The following is a 16,399-nucleotide window of genomic DNA, read 5'->3' as shown; positions in this document are numbered from 1 at the left end:
TAAAGTGTGTTACTGATTTTAATTCTGAATGTAGATTTGGACTTCTTTTGTGTATGTTATGGTTATAGTATTTTTAAAGTATTCATGCTTGGCAGACTTGATTTTTTTTTATTTAATAGTAACACTAATCTTAATACAAAAATATTACGTGCTGGTATTGTTCAGTATATATAAAGAATTGAATGTAATTTAGATACTGTTTGTAATTAGTGTTCCTCTGTAAAAAGGTATTGTTTCTGAAAAAGGCAGTAAATGGCTGGCAATTCTGCTGAAAATATTACTGTACATTTAAATATTTAGAGTAAAACATTGTATTATGCAATTACAGTAGTATTCTGTAAATTTTAAATACAATCTTGTTCCTGTACAAATGCAGTAATTGGCTGGAAACTCTGTTGCCAGGTATTTACTGTAAATCCCAATATTTACAGTTAAGTTTTATTCATTTACAGTAGTATTTTGTAAAGTTGAAATACATTAATGTTCCTGTAAATATACAGTAATTGTCTGGGAGCTCAGCTGACAGTTATTTACTGTAAATCAGTTTTTACAGTAAAGTATTGTATTATTTAATTAGAGTAGTATGCTGTAAATGTGAAATACGGTAGTGTTGAGGCTCTATGTCACACCAGTGTTGGGTTTAGACGTCGACCCGATTTTCATTACAACTAAAACAACATTGGAGCTTGACGTCACCCGAATGTTAATTTTTGAGTAATATCTTACTTTGATTACTAACCATAATTCAATGTCTAAACTACATTGAGTCTTGATGTCACACCAATGTTGGGATTTGACGTCAACCCAAATTTTCATTTCCAACTAAAAATCAACATCTATACAACATTGGAGCATGACATCATCCTGACGTTAAATTTTGAGTAATATCTGACTTTGATTACTAACCATACTTCAACGTCTAACCAATGTTGGTTCTTGATGTCACATCAATGTTGGGTTTAGATGTCAACCCGAGTTTCATTTCCAACTAAAAATCAACATCTACACAACGTTGGAGTTTGACGTCATCCTGACGTTAATTTTTGAGTAATATCTGACTTTGATTACTAACCATATGTCAACGTCTAACCAACGTTGAGTCTTGATGTCACATCAATGTTGGGTTTAGACGTCAACCCGATTTTCATTTCCAACTAGAAATCAACATCTACACAACGTTGGAGTTTGACGTCATCCTGACGTTAATTTTTGAGTAATATCTGACTTTGATTACTAACCATATTTCAACGTCTAACCAACGTTGAGTCTTGACGTCACATCAATGTTGGGTTTAGACGTCAACCCGATTTTCATTTCCAACTAAAAATCAACATCTACACAACGTTGGAGTTTGACGTCATCCTGACGTTAATTTTTGAGTAATATCTGACTTTGATTACTAACCATATTTCAACGTCTAACCAACGTTGAGTCTTGACGTCACATCAATGTTGGGTTTAGACGTCAACCCGATTTTCATTTCCAACTAAAAATCAACATCTACACAACGTTGGAGTTTGACGTCATCCTCACGTTAATTTTTGAGTAATATCTGACTTTGATTACTAACCATATTTCAACGTCTAACCAACGTTGAGTCTTGACGTCACATCAATGTTGGGTTTAGACGTCAACCCGATTTTCATTTCCAACTAAAAATCAACATCTACACAACGTTGGAGTTTGACGTCATCCTGACGTTAATTTTTGAGTAATATCTGACTTTGATTACTAACCATATTTCAACGTCTAACCAACGTTGAGTCTTGACGTCACATCAATGTTGAGTTTAGACGTCAACCCGATTTTCAAAAATCAACGTCTGTCCAACGTTGAAAATTGTTGTCAAGGCAACATCGGGCTATGACGTCAACCCGATTTCATTTCCAACAAAAATTCAACGTCTGTCCAACGTTGAAGCTTGTTGTCAAGGCAACGTTGGGTTTAGACGTCAACCCGATTTTCATTTCCAACTAAAACTCAACGTCTGTCCAACGTTAGAGACCAACGCCTTTCTGACGTCAAATTGACGTCCTGTGCCTGCTGGGTAGTCAGGAGGTTTTTGCCTGTGGATCACAAACAAAAAAAAGGAGAAACTCAACACAAATGAATTGTGCAAGGTCGGAACAGGCAGAAACAGAGCATGGGAGAAGGAGCCTGAGAGAGAGAGAGAGAGAGAGAGAGAGAGAGAGAGAGAGAGAGAGAGAACGAGAGCGAGTGAGTGAAAAGGAGATGGGGGAGGGACCTAATGGAAGTAAAAAGCCCAGAACCACACTCTCTTGTTTCCAGCTGGGCTCTGCTTCAGCTGCTACTCCTTGGCGGAGGATTGTATGAGTCAGGAACATTCAGCGCAATCTGCCTCAGGTTGGAAATGGCACATGAAAAAGAAAATGAAGCAGTAGGACTACTTTAATGCACATGTCTCTGACTTTTCCTCCTTTTCCAGCTCTGTGCAGACAATTCTTGTTGTGTTTGTGATTTCTTGAAGAGATTGACTTTTTTATTGTTTTTGTTTTGTTTTTTGCTTTTGGAACAAACTCATTTTTAGACCAACTTTTTATTTTCCACAGGAGGTTCCTCTGCCTTGGTCATAGTTTTCTGGACACAGATCAGAATCTCTTGCACTTTTTGGTGATACGTTTTTTTTTTGCATGGTTTTGGACAGACTTCCTGAAGCCCTACTGAATGTGATCGTCTCTGGATCCCTTGGGGAACACATCCTGACCTCTTTGAGTTTGTTTGGAAAGTGTTTGTGCCCTATTACCACATTTTTCCGGAAAGTATTCAGAATCTTTACTGTTTTCAAAAGAAAGTCCTGTACTCAGTGCTCCCTTTGGATTCCTTGAAGAGGGCTGCACCTGTTCCCACTACAGTATTCCTGGAATAAAGTAAAAGGAGTCTTGTAGCTTCTTCATTTGTTTTGGAGGGGGGCGGGGTTGGTACGGACACATTTATAGCTTTTTCAGGTTTTTGAGGGTTCTTCAATCTTTAACACAGACTGGGATAGTCATCCTCTTCTGGGATAATACTTCCCTTCCTTGCCTTCTTTAACAGAACTCTAGAAAAAATCCAGGAGAGGACTATTCTCTTCCTCACCTTCTTGAAAACAAATCCTGTATCCTGAAAGGCACTGTTCCTTCAGGTTGGGACTCAGCCCCATCTTGCCCCACTTTTACCACTCTAGCTGTGGCTGTGTTTTTGGTGCCAGCTAGGCATGAGCTCAGACTGTACAGAGTACTACAGTCCTGAGAACGTGTTTGTGAGTGCCTTCAGCTGCCCCAAGATGGATGGGGATGCCAGGGCCATCTTCTGCTGTGGCTTCAATGACATCAAGTACTGCTGCGATGACCCTAACAGCTTCTTTCCCTATGAGTATAGCTACATGTGGTGGCTGAGGTAAGACGAGGGGAGATTAAGCTTTAAAAAAAAAAAGACTGACTGGGTGTTACCCAGTCTGTGTGGAACACACAGTTATTAATGAGTTGTAATGCTGTTAATGAAATTGTTACAGCTGGTTTCTGTTTTTGGAGACATGGTTTCAGATCCTCCAAGAAACCTACAGCCACGCCTGCAAAGTTCTCAAAAATTAGTTTGCATTTTCAAGTAGTACAATCACAAATGAATATATTAACACAAACTTTCAGACCCAGAGTTGAGCGTTTCCTTTTCCACAGTGGAGGGACATAAACATCTCTGTGCTTTGTGCTGCTGATCTGTTCTGAAACATTGGCATAGCCCTTATAGGAGCACTGGATTCATTTAACAATGGCAATCAGAAGCAATTTGAAATGTATTTGGGCTTTTATTTACAAACCCATGGTGAAGGCTTTTGTGCTGAACTGCAAGGAGATCCAAGTCAAGGATCTTCACTCTCATTCCTCAGTTTATTCTGAACATTGGGGGAAAAAAAACTATAGTTATTCAGGTCCATGGTGCAGCACAACCGGACCTACATAAAGGTACATAGTAAAGTTCACTGAGTGTAGAATACACAATAAACACACACACACACACACACACACACACACACACACACACAAATGTTTTTCAAATGGTTTCTAAATCAGACCTGTTACAATCTGATGTCTGCTGTAACTGGACACACCCAGGATTAAAGAAGCTTCAGAGTCCCACAGTGATGCCCTCACCAAATGTTCAGCCTCAGACCCCGTTGAGTAGTCTTTGTTGGGTGTGGGGCATGGTAATTATCTTATTAATGCTAAACATGCAGCACATCATAATTAACTAATAATTACTATGATATGATATGAAAGTAAGTAAGTAAGTAAGTAAGTAAAGTAAGTAAGTAAGTAACATTAATATTAAAATATTAAATCAACAAAGACTTCTTCAATAGAGCTCACGTGCATAGGCATTTAACTAAAAATGACTGTACAAATATCTCAAATTTGGAAATGTATGACATGTATGTTTTGTAATCACATGTACGTCACTGAAATTAACATGTTTTCTCAGTGGTGAATATTTGTGGTCTCCTTAGAACGAACCAGTGTTTTACTTTTACATATACTTCCTGTCAGATTCGGCAGCTCCACCTGAAGCATCTTCCCAACTGTTTATGATTCTGCTGTGTTCAGCAGGGGGTAGAGTGGGAAGTACAGGGCTCTTTCTCTAAGGTAATCAGATGTAGACTTAGGGTCACACTGACAACCACGGGTCAACCTGACAACCAAGTGTCATTTCTCCTACTACTTAAAGAAATCCAGAGTGCAGATCTCAGACATGTTACTTACTTACTTTCATATCATATCATAGTAATTATTAGTTAATTATGATGTGCTGCATGTTTAGCATTAATAAGATAATTACCATGACCCACACCCAACAAAGACTACTCAACGGGGTCTGAGTAAATATCAGAACTGAGCAAAAGGTAGAGGGTTGAAACTTCCCAGCTATTCCATCATTGTTAATGACCTGTGTCAAGTCTTTGAGAGCCAGGAGAGCCCTTGAGGCACCATGTAAAGCATCATTCAGTACCGCTCTCTGAACAGGTTATCCTGAAGGGCACTTGATCTGAACCAGAAGGTATTAACTTGGAATATTGTCTGTGCTACAGTAACAGCTTGTACTTTGACATATGCATTAGTCAGGTCCAGATATTGTGGTGGCCACAAATGCCAATCCGACTCAATGAACAGAGAATGGACATATACTGGAGTCCCCTTCATCACAAGCTTATTATGATGTTAAACTGGAACATCTGAACATGGTTCTCCTTTCACTCCCTGAGCTCCTGAATGTTTGTAATGTTTCTGCATTGAAATAAAGGTGTCCTCAAAAGAAGCCCACTGTGTGCAATTGTGAGTGGTGAACTATTTATCAAAGCATTGTGGGTGTGAGACACGAGCCATGACCATGTTCTAAAGCACGTACGTAGAAAACCTTCTGCGTGGGTTTACTTTTGTCATTAGCTGTTAATTTGTTTACTTGAATTCCCTGACTGTGAGGGTACCTCAGAGGTTACTTTATTTACACAATAAACGAATTAGGAGAGGATTACAGTGGATTAGATAACATCCCAGCACTCGCCCGACCGTGAATCAGAGTGAAGGTTGGACTCTTTAATCTGCGTCCGTTGATTTGATCCTTCAAAGCACTATGACCATGACTTTTGGAGCTACCGGTTTCATCATGAACAGATTTGTAAGATGTACATTAATATAAAGATTAAAAAAATGAGGAATAAAAACTCTTGATACAGTTTTTAGGCCCCTACTACACTTTGAGTGACTGTGCATTAACCACTACTTTAGGAAATGGCTGTCAGCATCGTGAAAATGCAAGAGAAAAATGTAAGCAATTTATAATTTGAATACATTTTGAATTAAATATTTGAACATGTGTTTAGAGTCCTAAAATAAATAAAATAAAAGTAAAAATAATTATGTATTTTATGCTGCTTTGAGTTTGTTGACATCTGACCCTGATTGTCTGGGGTGTGGTCTTTATACTTTACAGTTCATACCCTAACCATAACTCTCTCTTTCTCTCTCTCTGTCTCTCTCTCTCTATCTCTCTCTCTCTCTCTCTCTCTCTCTCTCTCTCTCTCTCTCTCTCTCTCTCTCTCTCTCTCTCTCTCTCTCTCTCAGTGTGGGTGCTCTGGTTGGTTTGTCCATAGCTGCTGTTGTTCTGTTGGCCTTTATCATCACAATCTGTGTGCTCTGTTACCTCTTCATAGCCACCAAACCCAGAGGACTGGACAATGGGCTGCCCCTCCATGTGCCAGGTGGGTCCCCTGAATCTGAATTCTAGACCTTAATCAGATCTCAAAAATGGGAATATGCTGTTTACACTAGAATGATCTGATAATTGTTGAAATCTGATTAAAGGCGTCGTTCACGATTGTAACCAAAAAACACTTTTTTAGGGGGATGTCTAGAATTTTGGGGAATTACTGTACTCTCTCAGTGTCTAAGCTCAGTGTTTTTTTTTAATGTGAAACAGTGTGTTTGAGGGGACATAACAACTGTTTGTACATGACTAAAATGTAACTTGTCTATGTTTTTATTCACTGTTTGAATTACCATAGAAACTCATTTGTAACTGGAGTTGTTTAGTTTTGTAGTACTTTCTGTTTTCCAAAAGAAAACAGTGACAACTGCATTTTCAAAAATCTCCACCCTGGAGAGTATTTTCAGTGACTTAATTTCATGTGGATGGGAGGCCAAAACACAGAAAAAAACATTTGTTTTTAAAATTATCCATGTCCGTATGGACATGTTCTAAGGCTCTGTGCTCTTTCTGAAGTTCCGTTATCTTGACACACCCACTGAAAGACCTACTCTTCTTGGGTTCCAGCTGGGAATGGATTTTTCACAAACCAGTTTATGTTGGTGGAAACATGCCTAAAGTTCCCAAATTAGGTTCACAAATGAGAATAGAAAAAGAGCTAAGAGCAAGTCTTGTTTTAGTGGTTTCTGGGATCATTACATACATTGCCACTAATGGTGGAGAAACCTAACCTTAACCACACTGCTACTGGTTTAATCCTAATCCTGATCTTAACCCTAACTTTAACCTTAATCCTAACCCTAATCTTAAATGTATCTTCATTGTTCCCACAATATGACTGTGTAAATAATACATACATACATATATATATATATATATATATATATATATATATATATATATATATATATATATATATATATGTGTGTGTGTGTGTGTGTGTGTGTATGTGTGTGTGTGTGTGTCTACTGTATATCTGAACAAACAAGTGCCAACCCTCAAGCAGGAATGAACATTCAGTTTATTAATATCCTCCAGCGTCCGCCTCCTTGCCGAGCTGGACATGGTGAAGGCATGAGTCAAGGCATGTTTCACAGTAGAGTTTCCCAGAATCAATCAGAACAGAAAAGAGTTTCATTTTAAAAACAGAGCTGAAAGGTGCACTCCTACCGGAGTTGTTTGCAAGGGTTTGACTACTACTAGCAAGGGTATGACTACTACTAGCAAGCTAAACCTCTTCAATGCTAATGTAATAAGGGCACCACAATTGTATAAGACCATACACACATTTAGGAAAGCAGTGAGTCATAGCATTCGCAGGAACCATCAGAAGTGGCAGTCTTACACAGCTGTTCCTTTTTAACCTCACATTTTTCTTTAAGGAAAACATTGTTGCGTCAGTCACTAGTCTCAAAAGCCCTGGTCTCCAAGGAACTCAGGAAAAGTGGGTTTAGTCAACATCGTGATGTGAATTAGCTCAGGTGGTAGAGCATCGGTAGAGCATGTTGACCTTGGGCTCATGAGGTTGTTCCAGAGTGTTCTCTCTGTTGATCAAAGATTCTGAATTGATTGGACATGAGTGAACATGATGCTAATCAGCCAGCTTTTACTATTCATTTGGCAAATCAGCTCAGCACAGCCCCACACACATTTCCTTGCTCATTTTTCCACTACCATGGCCCCCTGCAGAATGTAAGCTGTGATGTCACAAAAATGTGTCTCTAAAGGGAACTGCCAGGCTTGTTTTTTTTTTTTTTTTTGGTTTTGGGACTGAACACAGCTCCGCCTCCCTGTTCCCAAAGATTAGCAGTTTTTCTTGTTGCACATCTGGCTCCTACTGGAGTTTTCGATGACGTGGTCGGAGCCACATGACTGAAAACAACCTGTAGGAACAGAGTTTTACATGAGGTGCCAGAAAAGTAACAAATATAATGCAGGCAATTTTTTGCCGTGTGTTTCTGTTCCTCGTAGTGAATTTTTGCCAGCATTGTCCTTGTTTTTCCCTGTTCCATTTTTTCATTCATTCCAAGACATTCAAACATACCATTCCAGTATAAAAGACAGAGCTTCTGAATGTAAACAAACCAGAGAAAACTGCAATTCCCTAAAATCTTAAACATTAACTTTAAACATTTGCTCAAACTGACTTTGATCAGAGACAGGATAAAACCAATTCTCAGGTAGCTCTCTGTCAAAAGCCACCTTCCACCTGCAAAGCTTTAATGCTTCCACTTCAGAAAAGCAGTCATCTGACTGCAGAAAGCCATGTTCTTGAGGCAGGGGGCTGCTAGTGTGCTCCCCACATGTATCGATTCTGAAAGTGTTCTCTGCCTCTTTTGAGTGAAGTGACAAAAGGCTGTTTCTTATGGAAGTGTAGCGGGATTTATAGCTCGGTACGTGGTCACCTGCAGTTTGCAATCATTTTGCGGAAGTAAAAAAAAAGTAAATGAACTGAATCACTGTTAGCCTTTGAAATGTGAGGCCCTCTGCTGCCCATCTCACTATTTGACTCCTCTTACAAATCTTGGAAGTGGAAGGCAGGATGTCCTCAGAGACCCATGAAATCAAGCACTGATTTCTTTTTAACCTTCCTCTATGACATCACTGAGACTCAACACGCTTGGAAGAGAACACTAAATGGCCAGTTTTATGTTTCCAGCATGCGTCTGTTGTGGTTAGCAGTATGCTGAAGGATTGGAGAAATAAACTCATCCTTCCTGCCCAGAGACAGCAAGGGCAATTTGTCTTGAACATGCCGTTATATGGCTCCATTATGACCAGGGGGTCAACCTTTCAATTCCCTGATGATTGGACTGCCATTTACAGTTGCAGCCTCAGGAGACCCCTCTCAGGGCTTTATACACGCTTAAAAATCAAGGTGCTGCACAAGGTTATTTGAGCATTACCTTAGAATGACCAATTTATGTTCCATAAAATACCATTTATGTTAATAATATATGAATGGCTGTTTCAACCTTTACAAGGTTCTTCACACCAACATATTTCTTAAACAAATATGGATATTTATGGAATGTAATGTGGTTCTACTGTGGCATTGGTCAATTTTAATAACCTCTACACTCTAATAATAAATCTAGTTCTTCAACAGTTCTAAATAGAAATAGAATCAAATGCCTAGTGAAATGGTTTTCAGATTGATGCACAATGTCCTGCACGTGTTGGTAAAGAACCATTCTGAAAATGGTATTACAGCTCTATGGTTACTATTTCTAACTTGATTCAGTAGAAGGACCATATTTGGTGTTTCTCCTCTCTCTCTACCTCTCAATTCAGAAAAATAGGACACTAATTTAATACTGACATATAGTTGCTACGTAACCTGCCTAGATTCCAGCACTATACTCTACAACAAGGGTGAACCCTCCCACTTCATACTAACTCTAATATCTGTGTCAAATCTAATATCTAATATCTATAATTTCTCATTCTTCAAGATGGCCTTTACTTTCTCTACTCCCCAAATGGCTGGGGCATCTGCAAATGTGATATTTCTTTGTTTCTTTTGTTCCAGGACCCGAGACCGGACCTCAGGAGGGTCCTAGCCAGCCTAGTGCTCCGACCGGTCCTCAAGGCTTCCGGAAGCATTTCTTCAGGGGGAAACTTGACTGTGACAACCAGCCGGCAGACCCAGAGAGGCTGTTCCAGCGCTGCTTCATGGCAACGGTCACCACCATCAACGTGGAGGGACCGTCGTGAAGAACCAACCCACAGAATTGTCTCACGTTATAGTGGGTCTCTAATTACCATATAAATGCATGTTAATAACACATGTTGCACTTGTAATAACTGACACAGATGGATTAGAGTAGCACTGCTTATCTAAATACACGTGGAAGCAGGTATGTTAATAATAGCATGTCCTGTTTTTGACTGGACACACTAAAGTGTTAACGATACATTATGTAACGTTTAAATTAATGTGTAGTTAAGTTAATCGGGCAGCCCAGTGCTGTGTCTGGCATGGATAAACCCAGTAGTGTTGGGTTAAAAGTGTTTATCAATGCATTGTGTTATTGGCCCTTACCCACCTTTTGGGTAAAAAGAATGACAAGGGTTGAGTTACAGCAACCCAGGCTGGGTTACCAGTCACTCAGCACACTAATTTGGGATTTGGGACACAGCCATTGTCAGGCTGTTATTCACTAATAATTAAACCATTGAAAACAGGGGCTTGAAACACCTTTACAATCACAATTTCTATTAAATTACATGTTATTACATGGCTATAAATACATTGGTGTACACATTCATTTGTTTGAGGAGTACATTGTAATCCATCTGTACCAATGCACCTACCTTTACAGTTCAATTCAATGTGTTGTTAACATGTAATTAAAAAATTATTGCTGACAATATATATTGGGATTGCAAGAATGAGCACACTAATTTTGTAAACTATATTAATATTCATATAAAATTCCTATAAAACGAGGTGAAACAACTAGGAAATATTATTGCCTTTAATCAGACAGGCAGCTCAAATGTGAGTTTTAACACATACAGTTTCAGCCCAATAGCTGTTCTGTAGTGGGACCGGCAGGAGAGCCACAGGAATTAAGACCCCTTGTAAGTGGTTTCAAATCAGTTTCAAATCTCATCGACAAACACAGGATGCAGTTTGAGTGGTCAGACTGGAGTCCATGTGTGTACCTGATGTGAGGGCAGAGCTCCTTGGTCCTCAAACTTTGTAACCAAAGTGCCAGCTGTTTCAGGGGACTACAGTGTGGCTGAAAGACAAAAAAAAAAAAAAAAAATGAAAAAGACTATTTACCATGCCATAATGGATGTTTTATGTGTATTATAGTGATAATACAGATGTGTGTTTGCAGAGGTTTTTAATCATACACACAATCGTACACACTTCAAAATGGTGGTCCTTAAGTAAAAAAAAGGATTTATATAGAACCATAAACACTCAAAGAACCATTTTTCTTTGCACAGTGAAAGGGTTCTTTACATTGAGAATGTGCTATAGATATTTAGCATCTTTTATGAAGGGGACTGTATTGCACCTAAAACAGGTTGTCTATTGTAACAAGCTTGACACTGTAACTATAGAAGAGTGCTTTTTGGTGCAATATGGAACCCTTCAGTGCATTTTCCATGAAGATGAAGAAGGCATTCCCAATGCAAGGAAGCCTCTTCTACTCAATCACACCATTCCACCTTAAAAGATGCTGCATTTCATAACGTAAAACAACCCACAGTACAATGTTTTTCCACAGTCGTAGCTGCTGGCTTTAAATGAGGGAGTGCCTAGCACCTCATGCTTAAAAAATAAAGGTGCTACAAAGTGTTCTTTGAGCAATGCCATAGAAGAACTACTTTTGGTTTCATAAAGAACAGTCTTTGTTTAAGAGATGTGTGAGTGTGTATAAAGTTTTAAAGGTTTAAAAGTCCATCACTATAGGTGGATAATGTTCTTTACCCATTTAAATGTATTAGTAAAAATGGTTCTTTATGAAAGCCAAAGCAATTCTATAATACTTTCTATAAAAAAGAAAAGTAATTGTATAACATTGTTCAAAGAAACTATTCCATCATCTTTATTTTAAAACTGGAATGCATAATGATGAAAGAGATGGGTATCAGTTTGCCAGTGGTGGTGGGATGTGAAAACTTTGCTCAGTCCTCAATGCCAGACACCCACTTACGTCTCTTATAATAACAGTCCTTCAGAAGGCATTCTCCTGCTTAAGGGCAAGGCCACCTTGCCCCTCCATGTTTGAGTTTTTTTCTCACCAAAACACTGAAAATATGAGGTCTGCAATGGAAAAAAAAAGCTAAATAATCTTTTTAAATGTACCGAATTTTCACAGCCATTTTGTGGTCATATTTCTCATGCTATTTTTTTTTTTTTTTGTATATGTAGAAACAGAATGGTTTATTTAGGGTTAGTGGTATTCGCTTTGGTATTCGAAAAGCCCCCAAGTTATTCCACAGGGAATAAAGGTCAGGCTCTCAGGTTCATGATTATCATGTGTCAAAATGCTAGCAGAAAATACTCAATAGAAAATAGGTGAAGGAAGATTACCGCCATTTTCTCAGGTACACCATCAGAATAAACGAGCATCCTAATCTTTGCCCAGTCCTGAACCCTTCAGAATGGGACACCAGCCGCTGATTTTTTTCTGGTGAAAATGCAAACATTCTTTAAGAGAGATTCATTTTGGGGGTTCTTTCATTGACCACAGTGTCTTTTCTCACCCAAAGTGTTGTAGAACTGATAATGAAGCCCAATTGGAGGATGAAGAACCTTTACTTCTGGATTTTTGATGTTTACTAATGCTCTACAGACTTTACCTGGACCTTTCAGAAGAAGAAATCAGAAATGACTCTGAGATGACAGCAGTGGGGCAGCTATTTTGTACTCATGATGGCTGCCAGTCTTTTGGTAGAGGGTAAAGGTTTGGAGATATATGTCTTGTGCCTGTTTAGTGTTTTTGGTGTAATTTTCTACCGAATCTGAATGTTTTGTGTAAATATAAGGTGAAAACTTGCATTGTGTCTTTGAGCTGGGTTTTTTTTTACCCATTTTCACCAAATCAAATTTGGATCATTATATTTGATGCTGGCAAATGTTGTACCATAAAAAACAGAGATGTAAGCTACACTATAGGGTGAACTTAAATACTTGACCAAAAAGAAATGGCCTATGCCTTTAAATGAAATGTGTTGGAGAATGCTGTATCAAAAAGATACTGTTTACACTTGGTATTAAAATACATCCTGAATCATTATGTTGTCTGAATGTCATTTCAACCACCAGTATATCAGAGCCATGTGTGTAGCTTGGTTACACAGCAAATTCACCCGTGTTAAATTAACACTGAGACAGTTAACAAGTTTACATTTTTACACTAATGGTGTTGATTTATCACTGGTGAATTTGTTGTGTACATGGGGTACAGATGTCGTCCAAGCATCTTACATGGGCCAAGGAGAAAAAGAACTGGACTGTTGCTCAGTGTCCAAAGTCTTGTTTTCAGATGAAAGTAAATTTTGCATTTCATTTGGAAATCAAGGTCCCAGAGTCTGGAGGAAGAGTGGAGAGGCTCACAATCCAAGCTGATTGAGTCGTGTGAAGTTTCCACAATCAGTAATGGTTTGGGGAGCCATGTCATCTACTGGTGTAGATCCACTGTGTTAAATCAAGTCCAAAATCAGCACAGCCGTCTACCAGGGAATTTTAGAGCAGTTCATGATTCCCTCTGCTGACACACTTTATGGAGATGTGGATTTCATTTTCCAGCAGGAATTGGCAAATGTCCACACTGCTAAAATTACTAATACCTGGTTTAATAATAACCACAGCAACACTGTGCTGGACTGACCAGCAAACTCACCTGACCTAAACCCCAGTGCCACAGACTGATCACCTCCATGCCACATAGTAATTCATGTGAAAAGAGTCCCGACCTAGTGTTGAGTGCATATCTGTATGCACTTTACAGTAGACCAACATTTCTGTATTAAAAATCATTTTTTAGACTGGTCATTTATAATATTCACATTTTCTGAGATAATGACTTTTGGGCCTTCATTGGCTGTAAGCCATACTCATCAAATTTAAAATAAAATTTTGAGAATATTCTAATTCATTGAGCTGCACTTGGTTGATGAAGTTGAAATAGCATTATGTTAGCAGAGGAACCCTGATGATTGATGAAAGTAAAGTAAGCCTGCGGAAAAAGCCGGTTAAAATGTTCATTCATTAAACACTGCATTATTTAGTGCAGACTGAATTGATGTTTATATTCTTTCCTGATGTTATGACTGTGTAATTTGCAGATACGTATTAATGCAGCTAACCACACAGGAAGCCTAATGGGAGCACTAATTAGTGCACTAAATACTGTGCTAATTAACACTTACTGTAAGTGTCCTGTTTTGTTAGCCAGATTAGCCTTGAAATGCAGACAAGTCACCTATTGCCAGCCTCTCTAGAGAAGGTGTGGTACCTTTCGTCACTAAACATGGTCAAAAACGGCCTACCACTGCAGGAAATAAATGTGACTGATGCGCAAACGAACCAATAACAAGTCTGCTATTTAGGCGTGCTGTGTTGAAGGAGGTGAATAACCAGAATGCAGCTAAACTCCTGACAGTTTAACGCAGAGAAAGTTTAAGACACTAAAGACTAAAGAAATAAGCTTCAGGTAACAAACATGTCTTAACTGACAATAGTTTTCTTGGTTCTCTTTTTTTTGTCCCAGTGTTTCTTTAACACTGTTTGCAACCAGCGCAGACACATGCAAGCCCTTTGTTACCATGGAAACTACATGAATCAATACTGGCATCGTGTCTCATTAAATCTTGTCTGAGTGAGAGGTTTAGTAGGGTTAGTTTCTCATTGTAACAAATGCTACTGCTGATGAAATATAATAGGGATAAGTTTGAAATCAATAGCACAATATCTGCCTAGTATTGTAAGACACGTCTGTATAATATATATTTATATATATTTATATGTGTGTGTGTGTGTGTGTGTGTGTGTTTATATTATAACTTATGAAGCTGGCCGGAAGCAACACAGTGCAACAGAACATTACAAATGTGATAACACTCAGTGAGAGTAATTTCTGCAACCAATTAGTTGCCAAATCTGAAACTGAAAAAATTTCCATGTGTAAACTACATAGTGTTTTATGGGTTTCATAATTAAGCTAAAATCTGTTTGTGTAAAAAAAATGGTTGGAGGGCAGAGCAGTGTTCCCTCACTTCTTATTTCCATGGAGGGAAGGCGAACTCACAGTATTTTGCAAACTCCACGAGAAAGCCCAGTTTCAGCTTCTTACTGAACATAAGCAAAGGCTAGAGACAGACGTGACTGATTCTGACTTACAGCAAAAAGATCAAAGTGGAAACAAGAAAAACAAATAGCATCCAAACCCAGCGAAATACTCCCAAGGCCAAAAAGACTAAATCTAGAAGCACGAAGAGAGAGAACACTTAATTAAATGAAAACAATGTAACCGATCTTCGCATCATTAGAGTCCTAAAACACTTACACAGCACAGCGCCTCCTTCACCTACCAATGAATGCTGCAGTGACCTGCTCCAAGCGCCGTGTTGTTTTCACCTATAGTCTATTAAAGCGCACATTAAACTGATCTCTCTTCACGTATTTATTTCCTTCAAAATGCTTATTTCCACAAAAACTGTAGCTGTATGTTCTCATAAATGTATAATTGTGTTTAAAACATACAGCGCAGGCCTGATTGTTTGTATTTGCTCTATAGTGTTTTTAGTAATTATTTTAGAATAATTTGGTTTAATGCACGCAAACTACAAATATTCAAGCAAATCATTCATAGAGTTGAGAGGTGGTACTTGGTCTAAAAGGTTTGAGATCCACTGCCCTAGTGGACAGCAGATACCCATAACAGACCACATCCAAAACACTCACTACACTAGTGCTAGCTCTGCTGTCACCACACAGGAAGTTAAATTAACCAGGAAATCTGTCCATTGTGCGGTGAGATGACATATGGATGGACTTCACCACAATCCAATGACATCTGTGTTCTTCTGTTGTCTTTTGTGGCATTGTCTGTATGTAGAAACGTACCATGATGTATATCTGTGTAAATGTTTAGACAACTATGTTTAAGTTAGTTTGCTGTTAGATTGCTCAATTAATTGTGGCATGGGTAAAACTTCATGTGCCTTCTCTGAGCAAGCTGCTACTCTCCACTTATACTATCCTAGTGTTCAAATTATTCCTTATTCTAAATGTAAATATAAACATACCTGCAAGCTCCAAAACATTGGAAACAGCTGTGTTTTGTGCTTGCGTAATGCTACTGCTAATAGAGAATGGCATCTTTTTTGTGATTCTACTTCAGGTTCATGAAAGAGAGTTGAAGAGCATGAAGGGAAACAGCACCACCAGTGGACAGGAGCTGTTTCAGTACACTACGCTGTGTTTTTAGGGACTAGAGGGTGGGGCTTCTAGTGTAGTTCTATTGAAATAAGCAACTACCCCGTGTTGTGTGTGTGTGTGTGTGTGTGTGTTGCCTGCCCGAGTCATTTGGCTTTGTATGGATGGACAGATGGGTACTGGACACTGGAATTTACAAATAACTTGTTTATTTAGTTTTTGGAACAACTGAATGTCATG

The 16,399-nt window shown here is 38.7% G+C and overlaps 1 protein-coding gene across 1 annotated transcript; it reads left to right on the top strand.

Annotated features, from left to right (window-relative positions):
- Nucleotides 1–3,214: 3,214 nt before the first annotated feature.
- On the top strand, nucleotides 3,215–9,972 carry LOC136697632 (protein shisa-like-2A). Its single transcript, XM_066672845.1, has 3 exons — nucleotides 3,215–3,396; nucleotides 6,114–6,250; nucleotides 9,788–9,972. The coding sequence occupies exons 1-3, from the start codon at nucleotides 3,215–3,217 to the stop codon at nucleotides 9,970–9,972; spliced, it is 504 nt and encodes a 167-aa protein (XP_066528942.1).
- Nucleotides 9,973–16,399: the final 6,427 nt, after the last annotated feature.

The sequence above is a fragment of the Hoplias malabaricus genome, chromosome 5 (genome assembly GCF_029633855.1).
Source record: "Hoplias malabaricus isolate fHopMal1 chromosome 5, fHopMal1.hap1, whole genome shotgun sequence".
NCBI classification, from domain to species: Eukaryota; Metazoa; Chordata; class Actinopteri; order Characiformes; family Erythrinidae; genus Hoplias; species Hoplias malabaricus.
This window is presented reverse-complemented; position numbering and strand designations above follow the sequence as displayed.

Coding starts and splice junctions, on each gene's coding strand:
- LOC136697632 (XM_066672845.1), top strand. CDS start 3,215: ATGAGCTCAGACTGTACAGAGTACTACAGTCCTGAGAACGTGTTTGTG. Junction 3,397..6,113: donor AGCTACATGTGGTGGCTGAG/GTAAGACGAGGG, acceptor TCTCTCTCTCAG/TGTGGGTGCTCTGGTTGGTT. Junction 6,251..9,787: donor GCTGCCCCTCCATGTGCCAG/GTGGGTCCCCTG, acceptor CTTTTGTTCCAG/GACCCGAGACCGGACCTCAG.